The sequence below is a fragment of the Amblyraja radiata genome, chromosome 3 (assembly GCF_010909765.2).
Source record: "Amblyraja radiata isolate CabotCenter1 chromosome 3, sAmbRad1.1.pri, whole genome shotgun sequence".
In the NCBI taxonomy this organism is placed as follows: Eukaryota; Metazoa; Chordata; class Chondrichthyes; order Rajiformes; family Rajidae; genus Amblyraja; species Amblyraja radiata.
The window spans coordinates 71,139,479-71,165,544 of record NC_045958.1 but is presented as its reverse complement, the minus strand read 5'-3'; the positions used below and the strand labels follow the sequence as shown (position 1 = coordinate 71,165,544).

Below are 26,066 nucleotides of genomic sequence, written 5' to 3'. Positions count from 1 at the left end.
ACGGCACAATGATAACAATCTGGGTATCCCAGCACGTCATGCTACAAACACGTCCCGGTTTGTATCCTGAACTGATCAACCATCTGCCCAATAATAAATCTTCTTCATATAGTCACAAAAAGTTGGCGTAACAGTGGGACAAACAGCATCTCTGGAGAGAAGGAATGGGTGACTTTTCGGGCCGAGACCCTTCAGTCTGAAGAAGGGTCTCGACCCGAAATGTTACCCATTCTATCTCTCCAGAGATGCTGTTTGTCCCGCTCAGTTACTCCAGCTTTTTGTGTCTCTATCTTTGGTTTTAATCAGCATCTGCAGTTTCTTCCTACACAATAAACCCTCCTCACCTGTATCAATCTATTGACAGCCAGGCTTTGTCCTGCCTTTCTTCTCTTCCAGCTTTCTTCCACCAATTGATGGTTGATATGGACTCGGTAGGCCGAAGAGCCTGTTTCTATGCTGTATTTTTAAACTAAACAAAAATGTCAAATTTGCCTGGTATTTTGTCACTGCTTCCAAATTGTTGAATAGAAATTTCATGTTTCTTTTTAGTGCTGAACTCCCCGAGAGAGAGGAAGGTGAAGGAGAAGAGAGTGAGCTTCAGAATTCATCTCACAATAACTGGAAACAAGCTCGACGGTATGTACATTTATTATTTGGCTAGCATTGCATAAGAGCATTGATATTAGGAATAAAGAACATCTTACTTCACTGTTAGCTCACTTACATGGTGATAGACACAAACTGCTGGAGTTACTCAGCGGGCCAGGCAGCATCTCTGGAGAGAGGAATGGGTGACGTTTCGGGTCAATGCCCTTCAGACTAAAGAATGGTCTCGACCCAAAACATCACCCATTCATTCTCTCCAGAGATGCTGCCTGTCCTGCTGAGTTACTCCAGCATTTTGTATCTACCTTCGATTTAAACCAGCATCTGCAGTTCTTTCCTATACATGGTGATAGGTACAGCCAGCAGTAGTAGAGCAAAAGGTTGCACCACCAATTTGCACGTTTACCAACACTAGAAATGAGAATGCCAGTGGGTTGAAGTAATTCTGTCAGGCAGAATCTTCCCAGATGGGGTGATTCTGAAATAGTTGAGCTTGGTTATGACTGAAGATGCAATTGGTGTTTTTTCAGACCTCCTTTAATTTGGGAGTCAGGTTTGGAGTGTTACTGATGTTTACTCTTGCAAATAAAAGGGCGATGGCTGATTCTGATAATTTTAGACCAACTTTCTAATGTCAGTAGTAGGAGATTTGCTAGTGATTATTGCTGATGAAAAATGAATCCTCATTTGGAAACCTGCCAGTTATTATTGACATGAAGAGGCAAATAGCTTTCTTATGATGGGATTAAATATTTTATCAAATACCTCTGGAACATTCACAAGTACAACATTAATCATTACCTTTATCCATTAGTGCATTAAAAGTCTTATTCGAGTTAGTCAAGCATAATTTAAGTAACATATCCATGGCAGCTATTATTTGTTAAGTATATATATTTTTAAACTGACATTATATTTTATCTTGATGTAATGTCTCTAAAGGTTTCTTCCCAACAGTAGGCTGACTGCAATGTGCTGATTCATTCTGTGCCTCTGTCCATTTGACAGATGCAATGTCTTTAATCCCCACTCCAAGGAGATTTGGGCAGTCTCCGCAATCTCTCAACAATCTTGGATCCTTTCTCTGGACCAACTGACATTTGTACTTTGAGTGTAACCAACATATAACTTAAATTGACGGAACTCAGGGAGGTGAATAGTGGTGTTTTTAAGAGAGTCCTCATTACAGAAGAATTGTTGCCGTAGGCCCTAAAATGCATAAAAGTAGGTCAATTCTAAGATGTCCTGTTTCTTTAATAAATGTTGTCATTTACCTTTTCATCAAAAATTTAGATTATTTCATAATAATAGTCTCCTCCACTGCACTTTCTGTATAAAGCTCAGTTTTCAATTATATTAGGAGCTTGACATTATTCATTAACCACTGTTTACTATTTCATTTTAATCTATAATTTCTGTAATGCAGCAGAAATTTTAAATTTGGGGTTCTTTTTTTTGCCATTGTCGGAGTTGCTCAAGTGTTTATTTTTTGAAGGCTTTCAAATGCTAGTTTTATCTATCTAAGTTTATTTGTTGTTAGCCTGAATCCCTAATCATTAGAATAAAGCAGGGTGCCCTAGCTACCAATACTTAGCTGACTGGAGTTATTTGGGAAATGATTAGCCACAGAGATTAGAGTATTGATGTGCATTCTGTGTAAATCATGGCATGAGCACAAATTTCTTATTACCACCACACTTTTGAGTCCTTATTTGGCTCCAACAACCTTTACTTTCTGGGCCTCCACTTTCTGTCCATTATGCATTGTATTCTTTCTGTTAACTAATTGGTTTTGATAAGAATGCATTGGGTCAGATTTAGATTTAATTCACCTTTCCAATGTCTGTACCAATTTCTTATTGTACATAAATTCTAGTGTTTGTTAAAATTTCTCCCCAACTTTTAATGACTTGTTTTTGTTGTTCTGCTCTGAATAACCTCAAGGAAATGCTTATTTTGTTCTGAACTTTAGTGTGGAGCTCTGGCGTGAGCCCGGAAAGTCCTTAGGAATTAGCATCGTTGGTGGAAGAGGAATGGGTAGTCGCCTAAGTAATGGAGAGGTCATGAGAGGAATATTCATTAAACATATTCTGGAAGACAGCCCGGCTGGAAGAAATGGAACATTAAAAACTGGAGACAGAATTGTTGAGGTATGTGTTTTATATCTATGGATTAAAATATATACCCAATCTATTAATTCAAGTTGATATTTCAATATATCAACTTGTTAAAATTTAAGTACGTGTAATGGAGCTCGGTCAGGGAAACTGGCTGAGAACTAAAACTAATATATGACTCCCAAGGTTTTAGAAATGAAAGGAAAATGTCAATGGAAATAATGAAATGCATTGCTTCCAACATCAGTAAGTTCTAATAAAACAAAATAAAAACTAAAATTTATGATGGCTCTGTTTGGGGAAAGTGTTCAGTAATTTCCAAATTCCTATACTATGAGGTGCTCATCAAAACATTGTGAAATATCATGTAAGCGATAACCTAAACATCACCATTAAACACACCAGCTTTGAATTCAATTTGCAAAAAATACCTACTATTGAAGTTTATCAATGCACATAATTTCCCATTTATACTGTACCTTTGACAAATAGAACTGATGCAAGTCTGAGGGGCACATAACTTCAACTCTGATGTATTGTTTCTGATTGACTATAATCCTAAGAGTGTAAATTCAAGTTCAGAAGCAGCATCCCCTCTTTTCCAAAGTTGCTTAGCTTGTCACAGCCACCCTTTAATATTATACACCTGAAGGTTTTCCATTTGAGTTAAAATGTCTGAAGCCACTGATTCTGTATAATTGTAAATAATTGAGTTAAGTGCTTGAAAAGAGAATATATGGACAATAAATTAAGCCTAAATTGAAAGCATGATGATCTTGGGATCCATGATATTCTGTAAGTTTTTAGTGCAGGATTTATTTTAATATATATTGTATACATTTTTGCAGGTAGATGCAGTTGACTTGCGTGATGCAAGTCATGAACAGGCAGTTGAAGCCATTCGGAAAGCAGGCAATCCTGTCGTGTTTGTGGTGCAGAGTTTAATAACCAGACCTCGGGTATGTAAATTCCAAAGCATGGGAAGAGATAGACAAAGTACTTTGTAAAATCTAAAAAATCAATGCTGAAATGTACAGTACCCTCCATAATGTTTGGGACAACCCATCATTTATTTATTTGCCTGTACTTCACAATTTGAGATATGTAATAGAAAAAAATCACATGTGGTTAAAGTACACATTGTCAGATTTTATTAAAGGCCATTTTTATGCATTTTGGTTTCACCACGTAGAAATTACAGCTGTGTTTATACATAGTCCCACCATTTCAGGGCACCATAATGTTTGGGGCACATGGCTTCACATGCATTTTTAATTGCTCAAGTGTGTTTAACTGATTTAAGTGACCTGAGCCAGTGCCAGAGTTATTACTCAGTGCCAGTTATTAAATTGTTAGCGCAAAAACAGCAGAATCAGGTGGAATGACTTTTTAGCAGCCTCACAGCCTGTGGAAGGAAGCTGTTTAGCAGTCTGGTTGTCCGGGCTTTGATGCTGCGGTATCTCTTTCCTGATGGCAGGAGATCTAGATGTGTGTGGAGGGGGTGCAATCTGTCCTTTGCTATGCTCAGTGCTTTTTTCAGGCAGGTATAAGAGAGCTCTCAGTACTTAGTCTTTCCTCCAGTCTTTCCATCACTTTTGGAAAACTTTTATTGCTGTTTATCAACATGAGGACCAAAGTTGTGCCAATGAAAGTCAAAGAAACCATTATGAGAAACAAGAATATAACTGTTAGAGACATCAGCCAAACCTTAGGCTTACCAAAATCAACTGTTTGGAACATCATTAAGAAGAAAGAGAGTACTGGTGAGCTTACTAATCGCAAAGGGACTGGCAGGCCAAGGAAGACCTCCACAGCTGATGACAGAAGAATTCTCTCTGTAATAAAGAAAAATACCCAAACACCTGTGCGACTGAGCAGAAACACTCTTCAGGAGTCAGGTGTGGATTTGTCAATTACCACTGTCTACTGAAGACTTCATGAACAGAAATACAAAGGCTGCACTGCAAGATGCAAACCACTGGTTAGCTGCAAAAATAGGATGGCTGGGTTATAGTTTGCCACAAAGTACTTAAAAGAGAACCACAGTTCTGGAAAAAGGTCTTGTGGACAGATGAGTCGAAGGTTAACTTATATCAGAGTGATGGCATGAACAAAGTATGGAGGAGAGAAGGAAGTGTCCAAGATCCAAAGCATACCACCTCATTTGTGGAACACGATGGTGGGGGTATTATGACCTGGGCATGTATGGCTGCTGAAGGCACTGACTCACTTATCTTCATTGATGATACAACTGCTGATGGTAGTAGCATAATGAATTCTGAAGTGTAGAGACACATCCTATCTGCTCAAGTTCAAACAAATGCCTCAAAACTCATTGACCGGCGGTTCAATCTACAGCAAGACAATAATAAACATACTGCTAAAGCAACAAAGTTTTTCAAAGCTAAAAAATGGTCAATTCTTGAGTGGACAAGTCAATCACCCGATCTGAACCTGATTCAGCATGCCTTTTATATGCTGAAGAGAAAACTGAAGGGGACCAGCCCCCAAAACAAGCATAAGCTAAAGATGGCTGCAATACAGACCTGGCAGAGCATCACCAGAGAAGACACCCAGCAACTGGTGATGTCCATGAATCGCAGACTTCAAGCAGTCAATGCATGCAAAGGATATGCAACAAATACGAAACGACTACTTTCATTTATATGACATTGCTGTGCCCCAAACATTATGGTGCCCTGAAATGGGGGGACTATGGATAAACACTGCTGTAATTGCTACATGGTGAAACCAAAATGTATAAAAATGGCCTTTATTAAAATCTGACAATGTGCACTTAGCAGGCAGACAAGAAGTGAGCTTTCTCCTGTCAGGTTTTAATATGTTTGTTTGGTCAATCTAATTTTCCTGTAAACTTTATTCCTGTGTTATGAGTAAACTAATTAGTGTTATGAGTGAACTAATTACAGGGCTGCCAACATTGGGTGAGCATTGGGAGTGAGAAATTGTGAGAGACCAAGCCCGAGGGAGCGTAGCGACCGGGGGGGGGGGGGTGGGGGTGGCGGCAAGGGTGTGGGAGGAGGGTGTTCCCCCTCTTTCCCCCCATTGGTACGGAGCTTTTGCATTTTTCAGCTTGAAATTGTGCAATATGGTGCATACTGTAGCGAGTCTTTTAACTTACACTTGAATGCAATGTATATGCTTTAAATTGGATTAGTACATTAGTAACAGTAAGACCCAGGTTGGTCTACATGGGCCAAGTGATTTCCATACATGAATATACTAAGATCATTCATGTGCTGCACGTGTTGATCAGAACCTGGCTCTACTGTGGAATGTAATTAGGAATGTAATTTAGTCTAAACTTATTCATATACTCAAGCATAGAAACATAGAAAACAGGTGCAGGAATAGGCCATTCGGCCCTTCGAGCCTGCACTGCCATTCCATATGATCATGGCTATTCATCTAAAATCAGTACCTCTTTCCTGTTTTTTTTCCCCATATCCCTTGATTTCGTTAGCCCCAAGAACTAAAAGTAACTCTCTCTTGAAAACATCCAGTGAATTGGCCTGCACTGCCCTCTGTTGCAGAGAATTCCACAGATTCACATCTCTCTGCGTGAAGAAAGTTTGTCCTCACCTCAGTCTTAACTGGCCTACCCTTTATTCTTATACTGTGACCCCTGGTTCTGAACTCCCCCAATATCGGGAACATTTTTCCTGCAGTTACTGTAAGTGAAAATCTAGCAGGCAAGCAGGATGCTTTCTCCAACCACCGCCATTTGAAGTCCACTATCTTCCACCGTTTCTACCCAGTGCTCGGTACTTACTTCCAGCAACCACTGGTTGTCCTCCAGGATGCACCGAGCCGCAGCCTGATCCATGCCGGTCACCTGGGCGAATTTGGCACAGAGACTCTCACGGCAGCGGCGTAACGCTTCCGACGCCTCCAACGGCCCGGGACTCTTGCACTGAGGCTACTCCATGGCCAGAGCTGCAGTGAGCGACTCTCCAGCCCGGCAAACACTCGCCAGCTCTGCTCCCCGTCCGCATCTGTTCCCGCCACTGCTTCTGCTTCCAACACCCGTGGCCCATGCAATTGATATGAGTTTTGACATTTTCGTTGATCACAGAATTTCTCAAGACCGAGCGTGAGAAATTTGTGACCAGCGTGAGAATTTTGCGAAATGCGTGATTCTCACGTTCAATGTATGGGAGTTGGCAGTCCTGCCTCTCTATCCTCCTCACTCTCCCCCGTCTCTCTCTCCCCTTCCCTCTCTCCCCTTCCCTCTCTCTTCTCTCTTCCTCTCCTCTCTCTCCCCTCTCTCTCCCCCCCTCTCTCTCTCTCTCCCTCTCCTCTCTCTCCCCCCTCTCCTTTCCCCCTCTCCTTTCCATCTCTCCTTTCCACCTCACTCTCCTCTCTCTCTCCCCCTCTCTCCCCTCTCTCTCCCCTCTCTCTCCCTCTCTTTCCCCCAGCTCTCTCTCCCCTCTCTTTCCCCTAACTCTCTCTTCCTCTCCCCCTCTCTTTCTTCTCTCTCTCTTCCCCCTCTCTTCCCCTCTCCACTCTCCCCACTCTCTCTTTCTCCCTCCCTCTCTACCCCCTCTCTCTCGCCCCTCTCTCTCCCCCTCTCTCTCCCCCTCTCTCTCCCCCTCTCTCTCCCCCTCTCTCTCCCCCTCTCTCTCCCCCTCTCTCTCACCCCTCTCTCTCCCCCTCCCCTTCTCTCACCCCTCTCTCTCTCCCCTCTCTCTCCTCTCTCTCCTCTCTCTCCGTCCTCTCTCTCCCCATTCTCTCCCCTCTGTCTCCCCCCTCTCTCTCCTCTCACCCCCCCTCTCTCTCCCCCTCCCTTTAAGAGTATCTGTCCCTTCGGCACAGAGACTCTCACGGCAGCGGCGCAATGCTTCCGACGGCCCGGGACTCTTGCACTGAGGCTGCTCCATGGCCGGAGCTGCAGCGAGCGACTCGCCAGCCCCGCAAACACTCGGCAGCCCGGCAAACACTCGCCAGCGCCGGCAACCCGCATCTGTCCCGCCGCTCCATCAGCCCCGGCTCTCCAACACCCGCGGCCCATGCAGTTTATATGAGTTTTTACATTTTCGTTGATCACAGAATTTCTCACGATAGAGCGTTAGAAATTTGTGATCAGCATGAGAGCATGAGAATTTGTCGAAATGCGTTATTCTCACACTCAAAGAGTGAGAGTTGGCAGCACTGTAAATAGACAATAGACAATAGGTGCAGGAGTAGGCCATTTGGCCCTTCGAGCCAGCACCGTCATTCAATGTGATCATCGCTGATCATCCCCAATCAGTACCCCGTTCCTGCCTTCTCCCCATATCCCCTGATTACGCTATCTTTAAGAGCCCTATCCAGCTCTCTCTTGAAAGCATCCAGAGAACCTGCCTCCACCGCCTGAAAATACCTGAAAGAACATACATGTCTGGGGTAATGCTTTTAGTTTTAACTTTCTATTTTATTTCTGCTCTCAGCTAAATTTTCCCGATAGCCAACCACCTTTTTAACCTCTGTGCCTGCTATCTTCTTTCAAAATCTAAAATGGCTGTTCCTCATACAATTGAATCAGAATCGTAATGAACTGTGGTTGTTTCCAGGTTCAAGCCTATTTTAGTTTGGTTTCTGGGTTCCTCTTCTCTGAAGTTAAAATTGGCCATAGAGATTGTTGCATAGGACTTACCAGCAAAGAGTTATATGGTATTGGAGGACAGGTGGCAGGTACAATTTTGTTATGCAGTCCTGAAACACTGTAGAGATTTTATAAGCATGTATGTTTGAACATGTCCTCCAACCCTAAAATGCATCAATTTTGATTAATGAATTAATAATGATTAAAAGTAACATTTGAAACCATATTTTGAAAAATAGTTACCATAATGATAAAGTTGCAGTGAACATTATAGCTAGGTAAAAGTAAAACAAATGGTTAGATGTTTAATTCTTGATCCATGGGAAATTTTCCTTATTCTTAGTTGAAAAATCTTTTTCACTCTCTTAAATAATTGTGTTAAATAATAAATAACTGTTCTCTGATGTTTAAAGTAGATACAGCACCAGAGTTTTCTTTGATTACCATTTAACTTAATTGTAAATATTTTTCATGTAAATACTAGCAGCAGTATAAAACCTATTATACCATAGTTTCTGAATATATGGCAATCTGGCTTCATATTTTGATTACTTCACTGAGAAACATCAAGTTGTATTATTGCTAGAACTATATAATTTGAGGTACACCCATTTGGAAAAGCTTTATACCAAAACTAAATAAATTATTTGATTCAATCTTTGAGTATGTGTTGTAGCTTCGTTGCTTGCACGCTTTGATCAGTTTTGGAGTCATTTAGAGTTGCATGAATTGATTCATTGTCTGTCAAAATAACTTATAGTCAAGATTTAAATGTTAAAAACCAAGCCTTGTTTCCTTTCATTCATAGTATGTGTTAGAAGTTTACTTCAAACATTTTATCTGAATTATGATAAATGACAAAATAAGCACATATGGAAATGTTACCTTTAAATATCAGAGGTATTTGTATGACAATGTGAATGATTCTTTGAGCATTCGTAATCCCATGTCAATAATAATTTTGTTGAATGCTTTTCTGATATTTTTTTATCTATCTTTACATTTTGCTGCGTATCTCCATTTTCATCATAGCCAGGCTGTTTTCATAATTATTGACCATTACTTGTTACAAATCTCTACCAGTTCATTCTCCATTGATTCATACGACATATAAGTATCATGTAGGTGAATTCACTTTCCATATTACACTAAATTTAAATTTCAATTAAAAAAATCAAATGTTACTAAATAACATACAAATAATTCATTCATATTTTGTCAATAGACTTTATAGACAATAGGTGCAGGTGTGGGCCATTCGGCCCTTCGAGGCAGTACCGCCATTTAATGTGATCATGGCTGATCATCCCCAATCAGCATCCCGTTCCTGCCTTCTCCCCATATCCCCTGACTCTGCTATGTTTAAGAGCCCTATCTAGCTTTAGAACTGGTATAAATAAACACGTTTTGCAATAAAGACCAACACTTGAAGTCCATAATTGCCTTTTTTTATGTAGTAAATTAAGATCGTAAGATCATTCAGTGACCAAGTTTACTGAGTTGATACAAGCATTAATATTTGATGTAGTTATAAAATTGTGAAATAACTCGGGAAAATGTTTCATTAAAATAATTAAAAATCCATAATACAGTTTATGTTTACTTTTCAGTGTCTCTTGGAGAGGATAATTTACATGACATTAATTAAAGCCATTCAGGAAATATTGGTTCCAGCCTTGGATTTGGAGGGAGATCCGATTTTGTAGTTTGAAGTTAAAATGCATGTTTTATGGTCTGGCTCATAGTTGAGTAATTATGTACATCCAATGAGAAGTTTTTTTCAAAAGCAATGTGGGCCAGAGCAACATTACAGGGATGTGAATGCTAAACTCATCCTTATTCCTGTCGTTTAATGCTGCTTTGTATCTTGAGATATTTTCATTTTTTGTGTGCTTTATTGTAGATTATGACTTTACTTTTGTCTTGGTTTCAGAAACAACCTTTGTCTTTCCTGCAGTCTAACCCTTTGCCTGAATCAAGCAACAACAGCGGCAGTACTAACCCATTTGCTGACTCTTTTCAGACCCGCGTTAGACAGGTTGGATGATGCTTGCGTGTTCTTTTTGTTTTCAATCTAAAAACTTTTTTGATTGGTGTGTTTGCTTTTATGTAATGACTCTTTAAAATTTTATTTATTAGCTTTTTTTTTTTTTTAACTAAAAGCTAGCTTTTGTGTTTGGCTATGTATAACTGATATAACATCTTTTACTGGTTTTCTATCTCAATTCTGAACTTTGTATATTCTTTTAAAAATAACATTGGAAAAACTTCAAGCTTGTGAAGTCCAGCCCACTTCAATTTCGGAGGTTTTGTTTGGGGGCATTTCTAAACTGATGTGTTGGAAGTGTCGCATCTTCGCTAACAGTAATGATCCTGTGTAAAACGAGTTTGGACTGACTTAACTGGGCTCCTGGGGGAAATAAGTCCACAACTGAAAACATGTAACTGAAATATTGTTCAAACGGGATGGGTGGTGAGGGGGGGAGAGAGAAATGAGGGGAGAAAGAGGAAGAGGAAGTTGTGGAGTGAGACAGATGGGAGAGACAGATAGAAGTGGGGGTTTGGCAGGAGAGAGATATAGATTATATGGAACTAAGTTGATCATTATTGTTGTAATCTTACTCTTAAAAAAAAAAAAAAAACATAATTTTAATATTTTCATACGAGGAATTGTTTTTCTTTATCTCCCATTATTTTGTTCATTTTAAACATCTGATTAGATCACCAACTTCCCATAATTTTGGGAACCCAAAGAATGTTTATTGAGGTTGATCTCATTATCTAAATGGTGATAACAATTTGATAAATCATGCTGAACTGCCCATCTACTTCCCATAGTTATGGGAATCCGAAGTAAGAATTCTATCCTTGTCCCGCCCCCTCCCCTGACATCAGTCTGAAGAAGGGTCTCGACCCGAAACGTCAGCCATTCCTTCTCTCCAGTGATGCTGCCTCACCCGCTGAGTTACTCCAGCATTTTGTGTCTGAGGTTGATCTCATTACCTAAACAGTGATACAATTTGGTAAATCACGTTGATCTCTGTCAAGGCTAGTATTTTCTCTTCTGAAATTTGGTGCCCAAAAATTGGATTAGGCCTGAAGTTATAGAACTGAACACAATTCGTATCGATTCTAAACTTCTTTAATATAGAGTAAGCATTCCATTGTCAAAATTTATTACTATTTGTTCCCATTTGTCAACTTTTAGTAATTTTTGTTCAGGGGCAGCTAATTCCTTCTTCATTGCTCGTAAACCTTTTCTATTAAAAAAATATTCTAATTCCTTGTCCCTTCATCAATTGGTGTTTCCGAAATTGAAATCTATTCGCAATAGTAATTTACTCTCTTTTAGCCTATCATTATCATTCACATGTTTCCATTCACACTTAATATTCTTTGAATTTAATGTCATCTGCAAATGTGGATACACAACTCAATTCGTACATTCAGGATATCAATGTAAATAATGAAAAGTCAAAGCTCACTCTTTAATATTTGATCCACATGCCCATTACTCATAGTTCATAGTTGAGAAGATTGAGGTCATAGTACCTGACTTTCATTGCAAATTCTGTTCCCTACTGATCCCATTGGTGATAGGACTTAAAATTGAAAACATTTTTTTTCTAAGAATAGCCTATAAAAATACAAGCCTTTTTACAGGCATGCTAACTTATTGCCTGACCTGCAGTTTCACAGTGCTATTTTTGTTGGGCTCATTATAGATATTCATTTTCTAACATTATCTATGCATTTTAATAGACCTGTAGGTTTTCAAATTATGAGAATGCCATCTGTCAATTGTCCTATTTTATGATCAGGTTAGCGAATCACCTTGGTGTGGTATAATTCCTATTGATAGATCAATGAACTGCAGGATAAATTTAATATATTTAAAAAATTCAATGATAAACCACCAGTAACCATTTGATGAGTTTTGCCTTTTATCAAACACCTGTTTGTTTTGTTGTCTTAGGTTTCTGCATATCAAGCTAGGACTTTTCCACGTCCTTTCCCAACTAACTCATTTGCAAACAATCCATTTAAGGTTTGTCTTACATTGCTGGGTTTTTAGATAGCTATTCTGTGCTTTCATTTACATGTGAATGTGATTGTTCAAAGTAATGTGGAGAATTGAAATAAACTGGGTATGAGTTGTGGTGCTTTGTGTGGGAAAATGTCAGTATTTACACGATTAAGACATTACAAATATTCAGATTCCTACTTCAATTTTGGAAGCTTGGTTACGGTTCCATGGATAGGAAAGGTTTAGAAGGATATGGGCCAAATGTAGACAGGTGGGACTAGTGTAGATGGGGCATCTTGTTTGGCGTGGGTACTTTGGCCTGTAGAACTTGTTTCCATGCTGTATGACTCAATGACCCAAGAATTATTTTCTGTTGTATTATGATAGCAATGAGTGAAACATTATACAGGTGCACAACCTTTTATCCGGAGTTCCGGAAACCGAAAAGCTCCGAAAACCGGACATTGTTTCCAGGATGTCGTCTGCACACCAAAGCTCGCGTTTGGCGCCAAACTTGACCCGAAACGACCCACGGTCAACCCAGGTCTGTACTACTGTAGCGGCTGCCTCCTCCCCGGAGACCGGGGAGACACTTAAACATCTGTAAATCATTGCTTAAATGTTAGTCAGTTAATTTGGAGGGCTTTTATGTGAAGGGGGGGGTGAAGGGGGAAACTTTAATTCTTAGTCCCCTACCTGGTCGGTGAGGCGGGGAGCGGGCAATGGCTTACCGGGTCGCCGTGCAGTAAGCTCCGGAGCGCTGTGGCTGCCGACTCCCAACATCGCGGAGCTGGGGCTGCGGGCGTCAGGCCACGGGCGGCGCCGGTTGTAGCTCCGACCCCAGCAACTCTACCCCTGGCTGCGCGGCGCTCCAAATCCAGCGCCGCCCGCTTCCGGACGCCCGCAGCCCCAGCTCCGCGATGTTGGGAGTCGGCGGCCACAGCGCTCCGGAGCTTACTGCCCGGCGACCCGGTAAGGCATTGCCCGCTCCCCGCCTCTCCGACCAGGTAGGGGACTAAGAATTAAAGTTTCCCCCTTCACCCCACCCCCACCACATAAAATCCCTCCAAACTAACTGACTAACATTTAAGCAATGGTTTACAATGATTCCCCGGTCTCCGGGGAGGAGGCAGCCGCTCCAGACTTTTCAAGCCGCCCGCGCTACCTACCTAATCTACGCTAAAAATCTTCCATTCCGAAATCCGAAAAATTCCGAAATCCGAGAAGTGTCTGGTCCCAAGGCTTTCGGATAAAAGGTTGTGCACCTGTAGCTAGTGTCTCACCCACTGGGTTGACAATATAGTAGAGTGGCTAGCTGAGCCACACCTTGCAAGAAGTGTCATGTATTTGCCACCTGGCTAGTTCTGATCTTTGCTGGAAAGCAAGCAAGTTGCAATTTTATAAATCTTTAAGAATGAAAACATTGAGTAGATCACTCTTCTTCATTTACTACTCTGAGATTCAGTAGACGTGTGTGAAAAGCAATCACCATACTTATTAGTTAGTGATTGGATTCAGCTTAGCAGTGGTGTCTCCCACAGGCCAATGACCTATGAACATTCACTGTTTTGGCACCAAAAATAATAACCACTGACGTCATGTCCCAATAAGTGTTAACACTGAAGAGAGGAAATTGGAGGAGCATGCTGATAAATATCTTTAAGGCTTTCTCCTGATAGTCCGTTTAAAAAAAATTCTTAAGTATATGGTACGTGTACCACATGAGTTTTTAAATATCTAATCTCAATTTTGGATCTTGTTCTCCTTAAAACAAACCACCAGTAGTTTTGGTCCAACTATTAGATGATTACAGTAAGAAAAAAATTGTTGGATTTTCCAATAAGAATTATCAGATGACTGTGCCTGAGTGAATTTCAAATCAAGCTGCAATCATTCATCTATGATATGTCACACTGAGAAAGAATTACAGAAATGACATTAAGGAGGCATAGTTAAAAATAGTTTTCTTTCCTTTTCGCAATAATTACTTTCTCCAGGTACGTTATTGCAAATTTTGTGGAAATGTCCCTGATACCAAGTAAAAATCTTTTAACAACCCCACCCATCCAATGTTTACTGCTCCCTACCCAAGATAATTTATAATCATCTTCTAATATGTTTAAATAAGAAAGAGAAATGTGTAACTCATGTTGTAAAAAAAACATTCAAATTTAATTGTACATAGTTTCATTGCCACAAAGATTTCAATTTGGCCACCTAGAGAACAATTTGATTACTGGCAGCCAGGCATGAGATTCCTGCCAGAATTGGTTTTAAAGTTAGACTCCTAAAGAGGAATAGCACCAGAAAGGACTTTTTGGCCTGGTATGTTCATACCGAGTTTTTTTGCACATCTACACTAATCTTATTTGTCTGCATCAGGACTGTATCCTTCTATAACTTGCCGATTTAAGTGAATATCTAACTGCCCTAAAGTGTAGAAATTGTATCTGATTCCACCATGCCCTCTGCGAGCCACCCTGCAGATCCACTTCGAAACTCCTTCCTCTAGCCCCCTTGACCAAAGAAAAATATTTTGACTATCCCTCCCGTCTACGCCTCTTATAATTTAATATACTTTAATCAGGTCCCCCTTCAACTTTTCTTTTGCAAGGAAAACAAGCTCATTCATTCCTGCCCATTACTAAAGCCTCCAATCCAGGCACCCTCCTGATGGATATCCTAAACTAACTCTCCATCACAATCTCATCCTCTTTGTAGGGTACGTCGAACAATCCTTGTTCAAGGCGTACCGTGGTCCTATCCCCGAACTCTACCTCCGCTACATTGACGACTGCATTGATGCTACCTCCTGCACCCATGCAGAACTCACTGACTTCATCCATTTCACCACTAACTTCCATCCGGCACTCAAATTCACCTGGACCATTTCCATCTACTACAAACCCACTGACTACCATGGCTATCTGGACAACACATCTTGCCACCCTGCTTCCTGTAAGGACTCTATCCCCTACTCCCAATTCATCCGTCTACGCTGCATCTGCACCCAGGATGAGGTGTTCCAAACCAGGGCATCAGAGATGTCCTCATTCTTTAGGGAACGGGGGTTTCCCTCTTCTACTATAGATGAGGCTCTCACCAGGGTCTCCTCAATATCCCGTAATTCGGCTCTCACTCCCCATCCCCCTACTCGTAACAAGGACAGAGTCCCCCTTGTCCTCACCTTCCACCCTACCAGCCGTCGCATACAACATTTAATCCTCTGGCATTTTCGCCATCTCCAACAGGATTCCACCTGGCCACATCTTCCCATTTCCTCCCCTTTGTGCTTTCAACAGAGACCGTTCCCTCCATAACTCCCTGGTCAATGTGTCCCTTCCCACACAAACCACCCCTCCCCTGGTACTTTCCCTTGCAACCGCAGGAAATGCTACACTTGTCGCTTTACCTCCCCCCTCTACTCCATCCAAGGACCCAAACAATCTTTCCAGGTGAGGCAGACGTTCACCTGCACCTCCTCCAACCTCATCTATTGCATACGTTGTTCCAGGTGTCACCTGCTCTACATTGGTGAGACCAAGCGCAGGCTTGGCGATCGCTTCACCCAACCCCTCCGCTCAGTTCTCAATAACCAACCTGGTCTCCCGGTGACTCAGCACCAACTCCCCCTCCAATTCCGAATCCGACCTTTCTGTCCTGGGCCTCCTCCATGCCCACAGTGAGTCCTGCCGCAAATTGGAGGAACAGCACCTCGTATATCGCTTGGGTAGTTTACACCCCAGCGTTATGAACATTGACCTCCAATTTCAGGTAGTCCTTGCTCTCTCCTTCCTTCCCCTCCCCTTCCCAGCTCTCCCACAGCCGACTGTCTCCGCCTCTTCCTTCTTTTTCCAGTCCCCCCGACATCAGTCTGAAGAAGGGTCTCGAAATAACCCAAAACGTCACCTATTCCTTCGCTCCATAGATACTGCCTCACCCGCTGAGTTTCTCCAGTTTTTTTGTCTACCTTCCTTTAGTGTGGTGACCAGAGCTGTACACAACATCCAAGTGTGGCCTAACCAGTATTTGTAATGTTGCAAAATAATGTCCCAACTCTGATATTCTATGCCCCAACATGAGTAAAGGCAAACGTGTCATCTGCCCTTTCACCTTCTTACGTACCAATGTTGTCACTTTCAAGGGATCTTGTTTTGATCCTGTGCTTTTCTTGGGTGAATAATCAGCAATGCATGCGCACTATGGGAAGTGGATATATGATTGAAATACAGAAAAGCATTTGAGGATGTGGTAAGGCAGATGAATATTAAGTCCTGGTGATCGCGATTGGTCAAAGCTACAATGTTGCACAGAGTAGAATATGAGGTTGATGGAATATGAAAATCAGCTGTGATTTTAAACAGGGAGTCACTGAATACCATGCAACACTGCATTCCTGAACCAGGAGCCTGACACCTCATGGTGATATTGACAGCTGGGCCTTCTTACTGATTCATTAATGCATGCTTTAAATGCTTCTGTGGAAAATCACTCTGGCTTGTGAATCTTTAAAATTCTGTACACCAAGGGGCTGTGGCTATTTTGTCACTGCGTATTTCCAAGGCTAAGATCAATTCATTTTTACAATCTGGGAAAATAAATGGATATAGGAGACACAGGGACCTGCAGATACTGGAATCTTAAGGAAAACACGCGTTGGAGTAACTCATTGGGTCAGGCAGAAGCTGTGGAAGTCATGGGCGAAGCAGGTTTAGCGGGTCACGTGGTTTACTGTAGCTCTTGTTTCGTTATGTTCCTATATGGAACGTCATACAACAGAGTCTGGATGATACAGTTGTGATGACAGTCATTTTTTCCAGAAGTGCATTTCAGGTATAAACAAATTTGAAGTAACATATATATTGTACTCCCATCATCTCCAATCCATTAGTGAAAATATTCATAGTCCATGTCTCTGTTGTGTTTTTTTAAATAGTTTTACATTGTTTGTTATAACGTAATGTAGATATTGAATAATCAGTTGGTTATGATTAGAAACTAAAAGCTACAATGCCGCAAGATATAAATGTACTTATCTGAAAGTAGACCTAAGATGAAAAAAGCTTGATATTATTAGATGTTTGCTTTGTGCTTCATTGTGTTGTGTATGTTTAACATGCAGGTATCCAATCAATCAGATATAGAGACTGAAATAACATCAGCACTCACTGGTTCACATTGGTCACCGCCTGTATTAGTTGAAAACGAGGAGGAGACCAGCAGTATTGTGCCATTACCAGGGAATAATGGCGTAAAGTCAGAAGATGAATTAGAGGAAGATGATGAATTTGGATACAGCTGGAGTATGTAACATCTGATAAAACATTGCTTATCAATTAAAATATATCCATTATGTTGATCTTTATACACCATATCAATACTAATTTAAAAATAGAGGGTGGTGTCCTTAATGCAGGTCCTTGCAGGGCAATTATTCCTTTCACTCAATATCATGGGAGGGCAGATTCTGAAAATAAACAAACTTTTGATATCAGTCATGGACTGTCAATCAGAAACTTCAGTGAATTAGTAAGGATCAGTCATCATTCTGAGGATGAGAATGGAAACTGCAGCATGTTTCTGGATGCCACTATGCAGGCAGCCGATGCATTAATCACCCAATCTCCTCAGAGGAAGAGTTTTCTCCCTAATTCAACATGGCTCCTTGGTAACATCTTATTTTCATTCTAGCTGAGAATGCAAAAATGTAAATCTTCAAATTTGTTAAATCTGTTAAATAGTGTTGAGGGAGTACTTTGCATTGCAAATGTTTTATCTGGCTACGATTGGAAATATTGTAACTTAAAATTTGCTATGTCATAAGGAATAGGAGTAGAATTAGGCCATACGGCTCATCAAGTGCACTCCGCCATTCAATCATGGCTGATCTATCTCTCCCTTCTAACCTCATTCTCCTGCCTTCACCCCATAACCTTTGACACATACAAATCAAGAATCTACAGTGGCTTGCAAAAGTTTTCATACCCCTTGAACTTTTCCACATTTTGTCACGTTACAACCACAAACGTAAATGTATTTTATTGGGATTTTATGTGATAGACCAACACAAAGTGGTGCATAATTGTGAAGTGGTAGGAAAATGATACATGGTTTTCAAATTTTTTTACAAATATAAAACTGAAAAGTGTGGCGTGCAAAAGGATTCAGCCCCCCTGAGTCAATACTTTGTAGAACCACCTTTCGCTGCAATTACAGCTGCAAGTCTTTTGGGGTATGTCTCTACCAGCTTTGTACATCTAGAGACTTAAATTTTTGCCCATTCTTCTTTGCAAAATTGCTCAAGCTCAGTCAGATTGGATGGAGAGCGTCTGTGAACAGCAATTCTCAAGTCTTGTCAGAGATACTCAATTGGATTTAGGTCTGGACTTTGACTGGGCCATTCTAACACATGAATATGCTTTGATCTAAACCATTCCATTGTAGCTCTGGCTGTATGTTTAGGGTCGTTGTCCTGCTGGAAGGTGAACCTCCGCCCCAGTCTCAAGTCAAGTCCAAGTTCAAGTGAGTTTATTGTCATGTGTCCCTGTATAGGACAATGAAATTCTTGCTTTGCTTAAGCACACAGAAAATAGTAGGCATTTACTACAAAACAGATAAATGTGTCCATATACCATGATATAAATATATACACACATGAATAAATAAACTGGTAGAGTGCAAATAACAGAGAGTGGTTCTTAATAATCAGAGTTTTGTCCGAGCCAGGTTTAATAGCCTGATGGCTGAGCGGAAGTAGCTATTCCTGAACCTGGTTGTTGCAGTCTTCAGGCTCCTGTACCTTCTACCTGAAGGTAGCAGGGAGATGAGTGTGTGGCCAGGATGGTGTGGGTCTTTGATGATACTGCCAGCCTTTTTGAGGCAGCGACTGCGATAAATCCCCTCGATGGAAGGAAGGTCAGAGCCGATGATGGACTGGGCAGTGTTTACTACTTTTTGTAGTCTTTTCCTCTCCAGGGCGCTCAAATTGCCGAACCAAGCCACGATGCAACCGGTCAGCATGCTCTCGACTGTGCACCTGTAGAAGTTAGAGAGAGTCTTCCTTGACAATCCGACTCTCCGTAATCTTCTCAGGAAGTAGAGGCGCTGATGAGCTTTTTTGATAATTGCGTTAGTGTTCTCAGGACCAGGAAAGATCTTCAGAGATGTGCACGCCCAGGAATTTGAAGTTCTTGACCCTTTCAACCATCGACCCGTTGATATAAATGGGGCTGTGGGTCCCCCTCCTACTCCTTCCAAAGTCCACAATCAGTTCCTTGGTTTTGCTGGTGTTGAGGGCCAGGTTATTGCGCTGGCACCATATGGACAGTTGCTCGATCTCTCTTCTGTACTCTGACTCATCCCCATCAGTGATACGCCCCACAATAGTGGTGTCGTCAGCGAACTTGATGATGGAGTTCGCACTGTGGTTCGCTACGCAGTCATGGGTATAGAGTGAGTACAGCAGGGGGCTGAGCACGCAGCCTTGAGGTGCTCCCGTGCTGATTGTTATCGAGGCTGACACATTTCCACCAATACGAACAGACTGTGGTCTGTGGACGAGGAAGTCGAGGATCCAGTTGCAGAGGGATGCGCAGAGACCCAGTTCTGCGAGTTTGGTAACCAGTTTGGAGGGGATGATTGTGTTAAATGCCGAGCTGTAATCAATGAATAACAGCCTGACATATGAGTTGTTGTTGTCCAAGTGGTCCAGTGCGGAGTGGAGGGCCAGCGAGATCGCATCCACCGTTGATCTGTTGTGGCGGTACGCGAACTGCAGTGGGTCCAGGTTTTTGTTGAGGTAGGAGTTGATTTGCTCCATGATCAACCTCTCAAAGCACTTCATCACCACCGGCGTTAGTGCCACTGGTCGATAGTCATTGAGGCACGTCACCTTACTCTTCTTGGGCACCGGTATAATTTATGCCCTTTTAAAGCAGGTGGGGACCTCAGACCTCAGAAGTGAGAGATTGAAAATGTCCGTAAAAACTCCCGCCAGTTGGTCCGCACAGGTTTTTAGAACATGACCGGGTATACCATCAGGTCCAGGTGCTTTTCGGGGGTTCACCCCTCTGAAGGATTTCCTGACATCGGCCTCTGTGACTGAGACTGAAATACCATCACAGCGAATGGGGGATCGGGAAGGCACATCAGTATTCTCCCTGTCAAAGCGTGCGTAAAACGCATTGAGCTCGTCAGGGAGTGATGTTACACCGGCATTCGAGCTGCCTCCTGGTTTTGCCTTGTAGGAGGTGATTGCATTCAGACCCTGCCACAGCTGCCGAACATCTGTCTCGTCCTCCAGTTTGGAGCAGAAGTCCCTTTTGGCCTTTTTGATGGCCTTACCAAGGTCGTATCTGGTCTTCATGTAGGCCACTGTATCATTGGAGGTGAATGCCCTGTGTCGACTTCAGGAGAGTGCGGATCTCAAAGTTCATCCAAGGTTTCTGATTGGGAAGGTTTTTGTAGGGATGCAGTCCTCCACACATTTCTTTATGAAGTCTGTAGCGACTGTGGCATATTCGTTCAAGTCCGTTGCCGAGTCCTTGAACATTGCCCAGTCTACAGACTCCAAAGAGTCTTGGAGTTGTTCTTCTGCCCCCCCCCCCCCCGACCAGCTTTGTGCTGTCCTCACTTCTGGGGGTGCGCTCTTTAATTGCTGCCTGTAGGCAGGAAGAAGCAGCACCGCGGTATGGTCGGACTTACCGAAGTGAGGGCGAGGGATAGAACGATAGGCATTCTTGATGGTGGTGTAGCAGTGGTCGAGGGTGTTAGGTCCTCTGGTGCAGCAGGAGACATGTTGGTGGAAGTTGGGGAGTGATTTCTTGAGGTTCGCCTTATTGAAGTCCCCAGCAATGATGGTAAATGCCTCGGGGTAAGACGTCTGGTGTTTGTTGACCACGGCCTGCAGCTCCTCCAGTGCCAGACGGACGTCTGCCTGGGGTGGGATGTAGACCGCGGTCAGGATAACGGAGGTGAATTCTCTTGGGAGGTAGAAGGGATGGCACTTCACCGCCAGATGTTCGAGGTGTGGAGAGCAGGAGTTGGACAGGACTGTCACGTCTGAACACCACGCAGAGTTGACCATGAGGCAGACGCCCCCTCCTCTCCCTTTCCCAGATGCCAGGGTCCATGCGGTGGATGGAGAACCCTTCAGGCTGGACCGCTGAGTCTGGGGAGCTGGGGGTGAGCCATGTCTCTGTGAGACAGAACACAGAGCATTTCCTCAGCTCCCTTTGATAAAGCAGTCTTGCCCTTAAGTCCTCCACTTTGTTTTCAAGGGACTGTACATTAGCCAGTAGGATAGTTGGGAGAGGGGGCCGAAGTCCCCTGCGCTTCATTCTGACCTGAAGTCCTGCCCGACGGCCACGTTTCCGGACACAATGGAGGCTTCCCCTTTGTTCCCAGGTACTGTGTTTACTCTACCTGCTGTTTCTGCGGACCTGCGCTGGAACGGGGATTCCCTCACAGGCGGCAGCTCCAGTTCCGTAACGAACAGGGGTTCCCTCAAAGTCGGCAGCTCCAGCTCCGTCGTTCCTGGAAGATCCAGCCCGTCGGCTCTGGGGGTCATCCCGGGGTTTCAAGGTACAGTACCTGGGATCCACAGTCGGGTCGGGAGTTCCACAGCCAACGTGGGAAAATTTGCGAGAGCCTTGAGGTGCTCCAGCAGCTTGTCCGAAACGGCACCGATTTCTGCCGTTTTTCTGATCCAGGTAAGTTGTTGGAAGTTGTAGTTGAGCCTTTTCTTTTCCGTAGCTCCGCAAAAGTCGCCGCAGGCAGGCGCCATCTTGCAGACTCTAACAGGTTTTCTTCCAAGATTGCCTGGTATTTGGCTCCATCCATCTTCCCATCAACTCTGACCAGCTTCCCTGTCCCTGCTGAAGAAAAGCATCCCCACAGCATGATGCTGCCACCACCAGGTTTCACAGTGGGGATGGTGTGTTCAGGGTGATGTGCAGTGTTAGTTTCCCGCCACACATAGCGTTCTGCATTTAGGCCAAAAACTTCAATTTTTGTCTCATCTGACCAGAGCACCTTCCTCCACATGTTTGCTGTGTCCCCCACATGGCTTGGGGCAAACTGCAAACGGGACTTCTTATGGCTTTTTTTCAACAATGGCTTTCTTCTTGCCACTCTTCCATAAAGGCCCGATTTGTGGAGTGCACGACTAATAGTTGTCCTGTGGACAGATTCTCCCACCTGAGCTGTGGATCTCTGCAGCTCCTCCAAAGTTACCTTGGCTGCTTCTCTGATCAATGCTCTCCTTGCCCGGCCTGTCAGTTTAGGTGGAAGGCCATGTCTTGGTAGGTTTGCAGTTGTGCCATACTCTTTCCATTTTCGGATGATGGATTGAACAGTGCTCCGTGAGATGTTCAAAGCTTGGGATATTTTTTTATAACCTAACCCTGCTTTAAACTTCTCCACAACTTTATTCCTGACCTGTCTGGTGTGTTCCTTGGGCTTCATGATGCTGTTTGTTCAGTAATGTTCTCTAACAAACCTCTGAGGCCTTCACAGAACAGCTGTATTTATACTGAGATTAGATTACACACAAGTGGACTCTTTTTACAAATTAGGTGACTTCTGAAGGCAATTGGTTGCACTGGATTTTATTTAGGGGTATCAGAGTAAAGGGGGCTGAATACTTTTGCATGCCACACTTTTCAGTTTTTTAATTTGTAAAAATATTTGAAAACCATGTATCATTTTCCTTGCACTTCACAATTATGCGCCACTTTGTGTTGGTTTATCACATAAAATCCCAATAAAATACATTTACGTTTGTGGTTGTGGTTGTAACGTGACAAAATGTGGAAAAGTTCAAGGGGTATGAATACTTTTGCAAGCCACTGTATCTATCTCTGCCTTAAAAATATCCACTGACGGCCTCCACAGCCATCTGTCGCAAAGAATTCCACAGATTCACCACCCTCTGACTAAATAAATTTCTCCTCATCTTCTTCCTCAAAGAATGTCCTTTAATTCTGAGGCTTTTACCTCTAGTCCTAGACTCTCCCACTATTGGAAACATCCTCTCCACATCCATTCTATCTAATATTTTTACTATTATTTGATTTGTCTCTTTGCTCTGAATTACCATTATTTGGTTCTACTCTGTGCTAATCACTAAATAGAACAGAAGTGTTGTTCAGAGCCATGGTCTTTGAATTAATAACAGTAGATGTTGCTGTAAATATGAAGCATCCTATTTTTACATTGGGTAGAATTGGGCCACTCTGCAAAGCACCAGTAGGTGGAGGTGATGAGCAGAATGGTTTTCACATTATTATTAAAAACATATTACCATCCAAATGACAACATTCTCACCTACCCTACTCACGATAGCCAGTTGATTATCTGCAAACTTAGTCGCAATGTGTTCAGCTACTAAATCCATAAAGAAACTCAAAAATTACCACTGATCGATGTTTGATCATATACCTTAATATGGCTCGTGTCGATTTTTGTTTATTCCGTCAGAATTCTGGGAAGATCAAAGAAATATGCTTCCAGCTTGCACGAGCAACCACATGTGCCTGCCCTTTCAGATTTTCACAGGCACCATGGTTCAAGCTAAAAAGCATGTTAACTTATCATGGTGTAGATTTGTGAGGTGTTGAAACTCATATTTTTAATGCAGTGGGTTGTGTGGAAATATAATTGGTGTAAGAACAAAGCGAAGAGCAGTAAATGTTGGTAAATATCTTTCTTAAATTTTATTCCACGCAATCAGGGAAGATCAAACAACGCTATGGAAGCTTGATGGGTGAGCTGCATATGATTGAACTGGAAAAGGGGAAGAGTGGACTGAGCCTCAGCCTCGCTGGGAACAAAGACCGATCCAGAATGAGTGTTTTTGTAGTTGGCATTGATGCAAATGGAGCTGCTGGCAAAGATGGCAGGTTACAGATTGCAGATGAATTACTGGAGGTAAGTATCTTTTTGCATATATTTCACATAACACTAATGTAACAAACAGGTGGACCAGCCATTCATATTAATTTAAATATCAATGTTCAAATAGTTCTTAGGTGATTTGTTTTTATTTGATGGTATTTCAAAGAAACCAAACTAAGGGAGGGGAGAGATAGGGGGGGAGTGGGGTGGAAGGGGGAGGGGAGGGGGGGAGGGGAGGAAGAGAGGGGTGGGGGGAGTGGGAGGGCTGGAGCGGGGGAAGGGTGGACGGGGGGGGAGTGGGGGAGAATAGGCGGAGAGTGGGGGAAGGACGGGGGAGGGAGGTGGATGTGGTGGGGAGAGGGGTGAGGTGGCAGGATGGCAGAGGGGGAGAGGGGGGAAGGGGGAGAGAGGAGAGGGGTGAGGTGCGGGGAGCTGCGCTGCGGACGGCCGGCGAGTGCGACTATTGACACAATCAGGGACTGCCTATGTTGACAGTTTGCAGGCAGGCGATCATCGAGTTGATGTATCGCCAACTTTAACAAAGGAGCGCTCGACCTCCTGCGGCGACCAGTGTTCGCGGAGAGCCTCCGGGGTCCCCGTGAACACTGCGTGTTCCCTCTCCGGGGACACGCAGGCGTGGGCCCGGTGGAGGGGCGGGTGGTCGACCCTGATGTGGCTTTGGCTGCCCGTTGCCTGAACCCACGGGTGGCCATCTTGGCCGGGCTCGGGAGCAGATGGACAGAGAGATCACCCCCCCCATCCCTCCCCCCTCTGTACCGGGTGCCCAGGTGTCGGGAGTGTGGGGCTGGAATGTGGCCGGGGCTTGGGGAGCGACCCCTTCGGATGGTTGAGCAGGGGCTGCGGCCTCCACACTGCATGTGCAGGTAGGGCGCGGTCTATTCCTTGCTGCGGAGGTGGCGGGCGGCTGGCGAGTCTGGGAGCCGGCTCAGGTGTCTGTTGCATGCCACAGCCGTGTGCGACACTCTCCACCCCGTCAGGTGGTGGCGCGGACCTAAATAAGAAAAAAAAATGTTTAAAATGCGAGTGGACTATGAGTCGGGAGACGACAAATCCTCCATCCCCAAATCGTAAAAAATGTAAATTTTTTCTCAAAATATCCTCAAAGGTATAACCTTAAAAATCCGCCATGGTAGAAAATTCTTAATATTTCCCCACCTTCTAGGAGAAGATACTCCTTTTCAAATTTCACTTTTATGATTTCAACTAATGTCAGCACTTAAAAAAGCAAACTCTTTTCCATGCTGTTAATTCTGGATTAAAAGACATTCTGTATTGAAAACGTTGTTAAAATAATTAAAACACTAAACTTTAGTGTCACTGCATATGAATTTTTTGACACTTAAAAAATATCAAATTTTGAATGCAAAAATAGTGATCTTATGATATGCTATTCTTACAGATTAATGGGCAGTTACTGTACGGACGTAGTCATCAAAATGCTTCTTCAATAATCAAAAGTGCACCCTCAAAAGTGAAAATTATTTTTATCAGGTATGCTTAATCTTTCAAATTTATGCTTACATTGTATATAAGGAATGTTAGGTTTTTAATTGATATAAAATGCATGCAGACACACAATTATGAATATAATTTTATGTTGTCACATTACTCATCATTTAATAGCATGTGAATTGAGATATTGCATCAAAACCTTTGTTTTAAGACGGTCGCTGCAAATAGTATATTTGTGCAACATTTGGATGCAAGTACGTGAAACTTTGGTACTAGGGTTATTCTGAGGATCAAAATACTATACACATTTGCCATGAATTGTGCCAGATATCGATCTGCTGAA

The 26,066-nt window shown here is 42.8% G+C and overlaps 1 protein-coding gene across 12 annotated transcripts in view; it reads left to right on the top strand.

Annotated features, from left to right (window-relative positions):
- mpdz (multiple PDZ domain crumbs cell polarity complex component) overlaps positions 1-26,066 on the top strand; it is a 171,451-nt gene that overhangs the window by 96,569 nt on the left and 48,816 nt on the right. For 8 of the 12 annotated variants that reach the window (XM_033018014.1, XM_033018012.1, XM_033018007.1 and 5 more), the window contains 8 exons: positions 550-636; positions 2,579-2,756; positions 3,572-3,682; positions 10,262-10,366; positions 12,305-12,376; positions 17,478-17,658; positions 24,087-24,283; positions 25,671-25,762. In XM_033018014.1, the coding sequence (XP_032873905.1) occupies positions 550-636; positions 2,579-2,756; positions 3,572-3,682; positions 10,262-10,366; positions 12,305-12,376; positions 17,478-17,658; positions 24,087-24,283; positions 25,671-25,762 (1,023 nt within the window). The remainder of the gene's footprint in view (positions 1-549; positions 637-2,578; positions 2,757-3,571; positions 3,683-10,261; positions 10,367-12,304; positions 12,377-17,477; positions 17,659-24,086; positions 24,284-25,670; positions 25,763-26,066) is intronic. The other 4 variants (XM_033018006.1, XM_033018011.1, XM_033018010.1 and 1 more) reach the window with 4 other exon arrangements.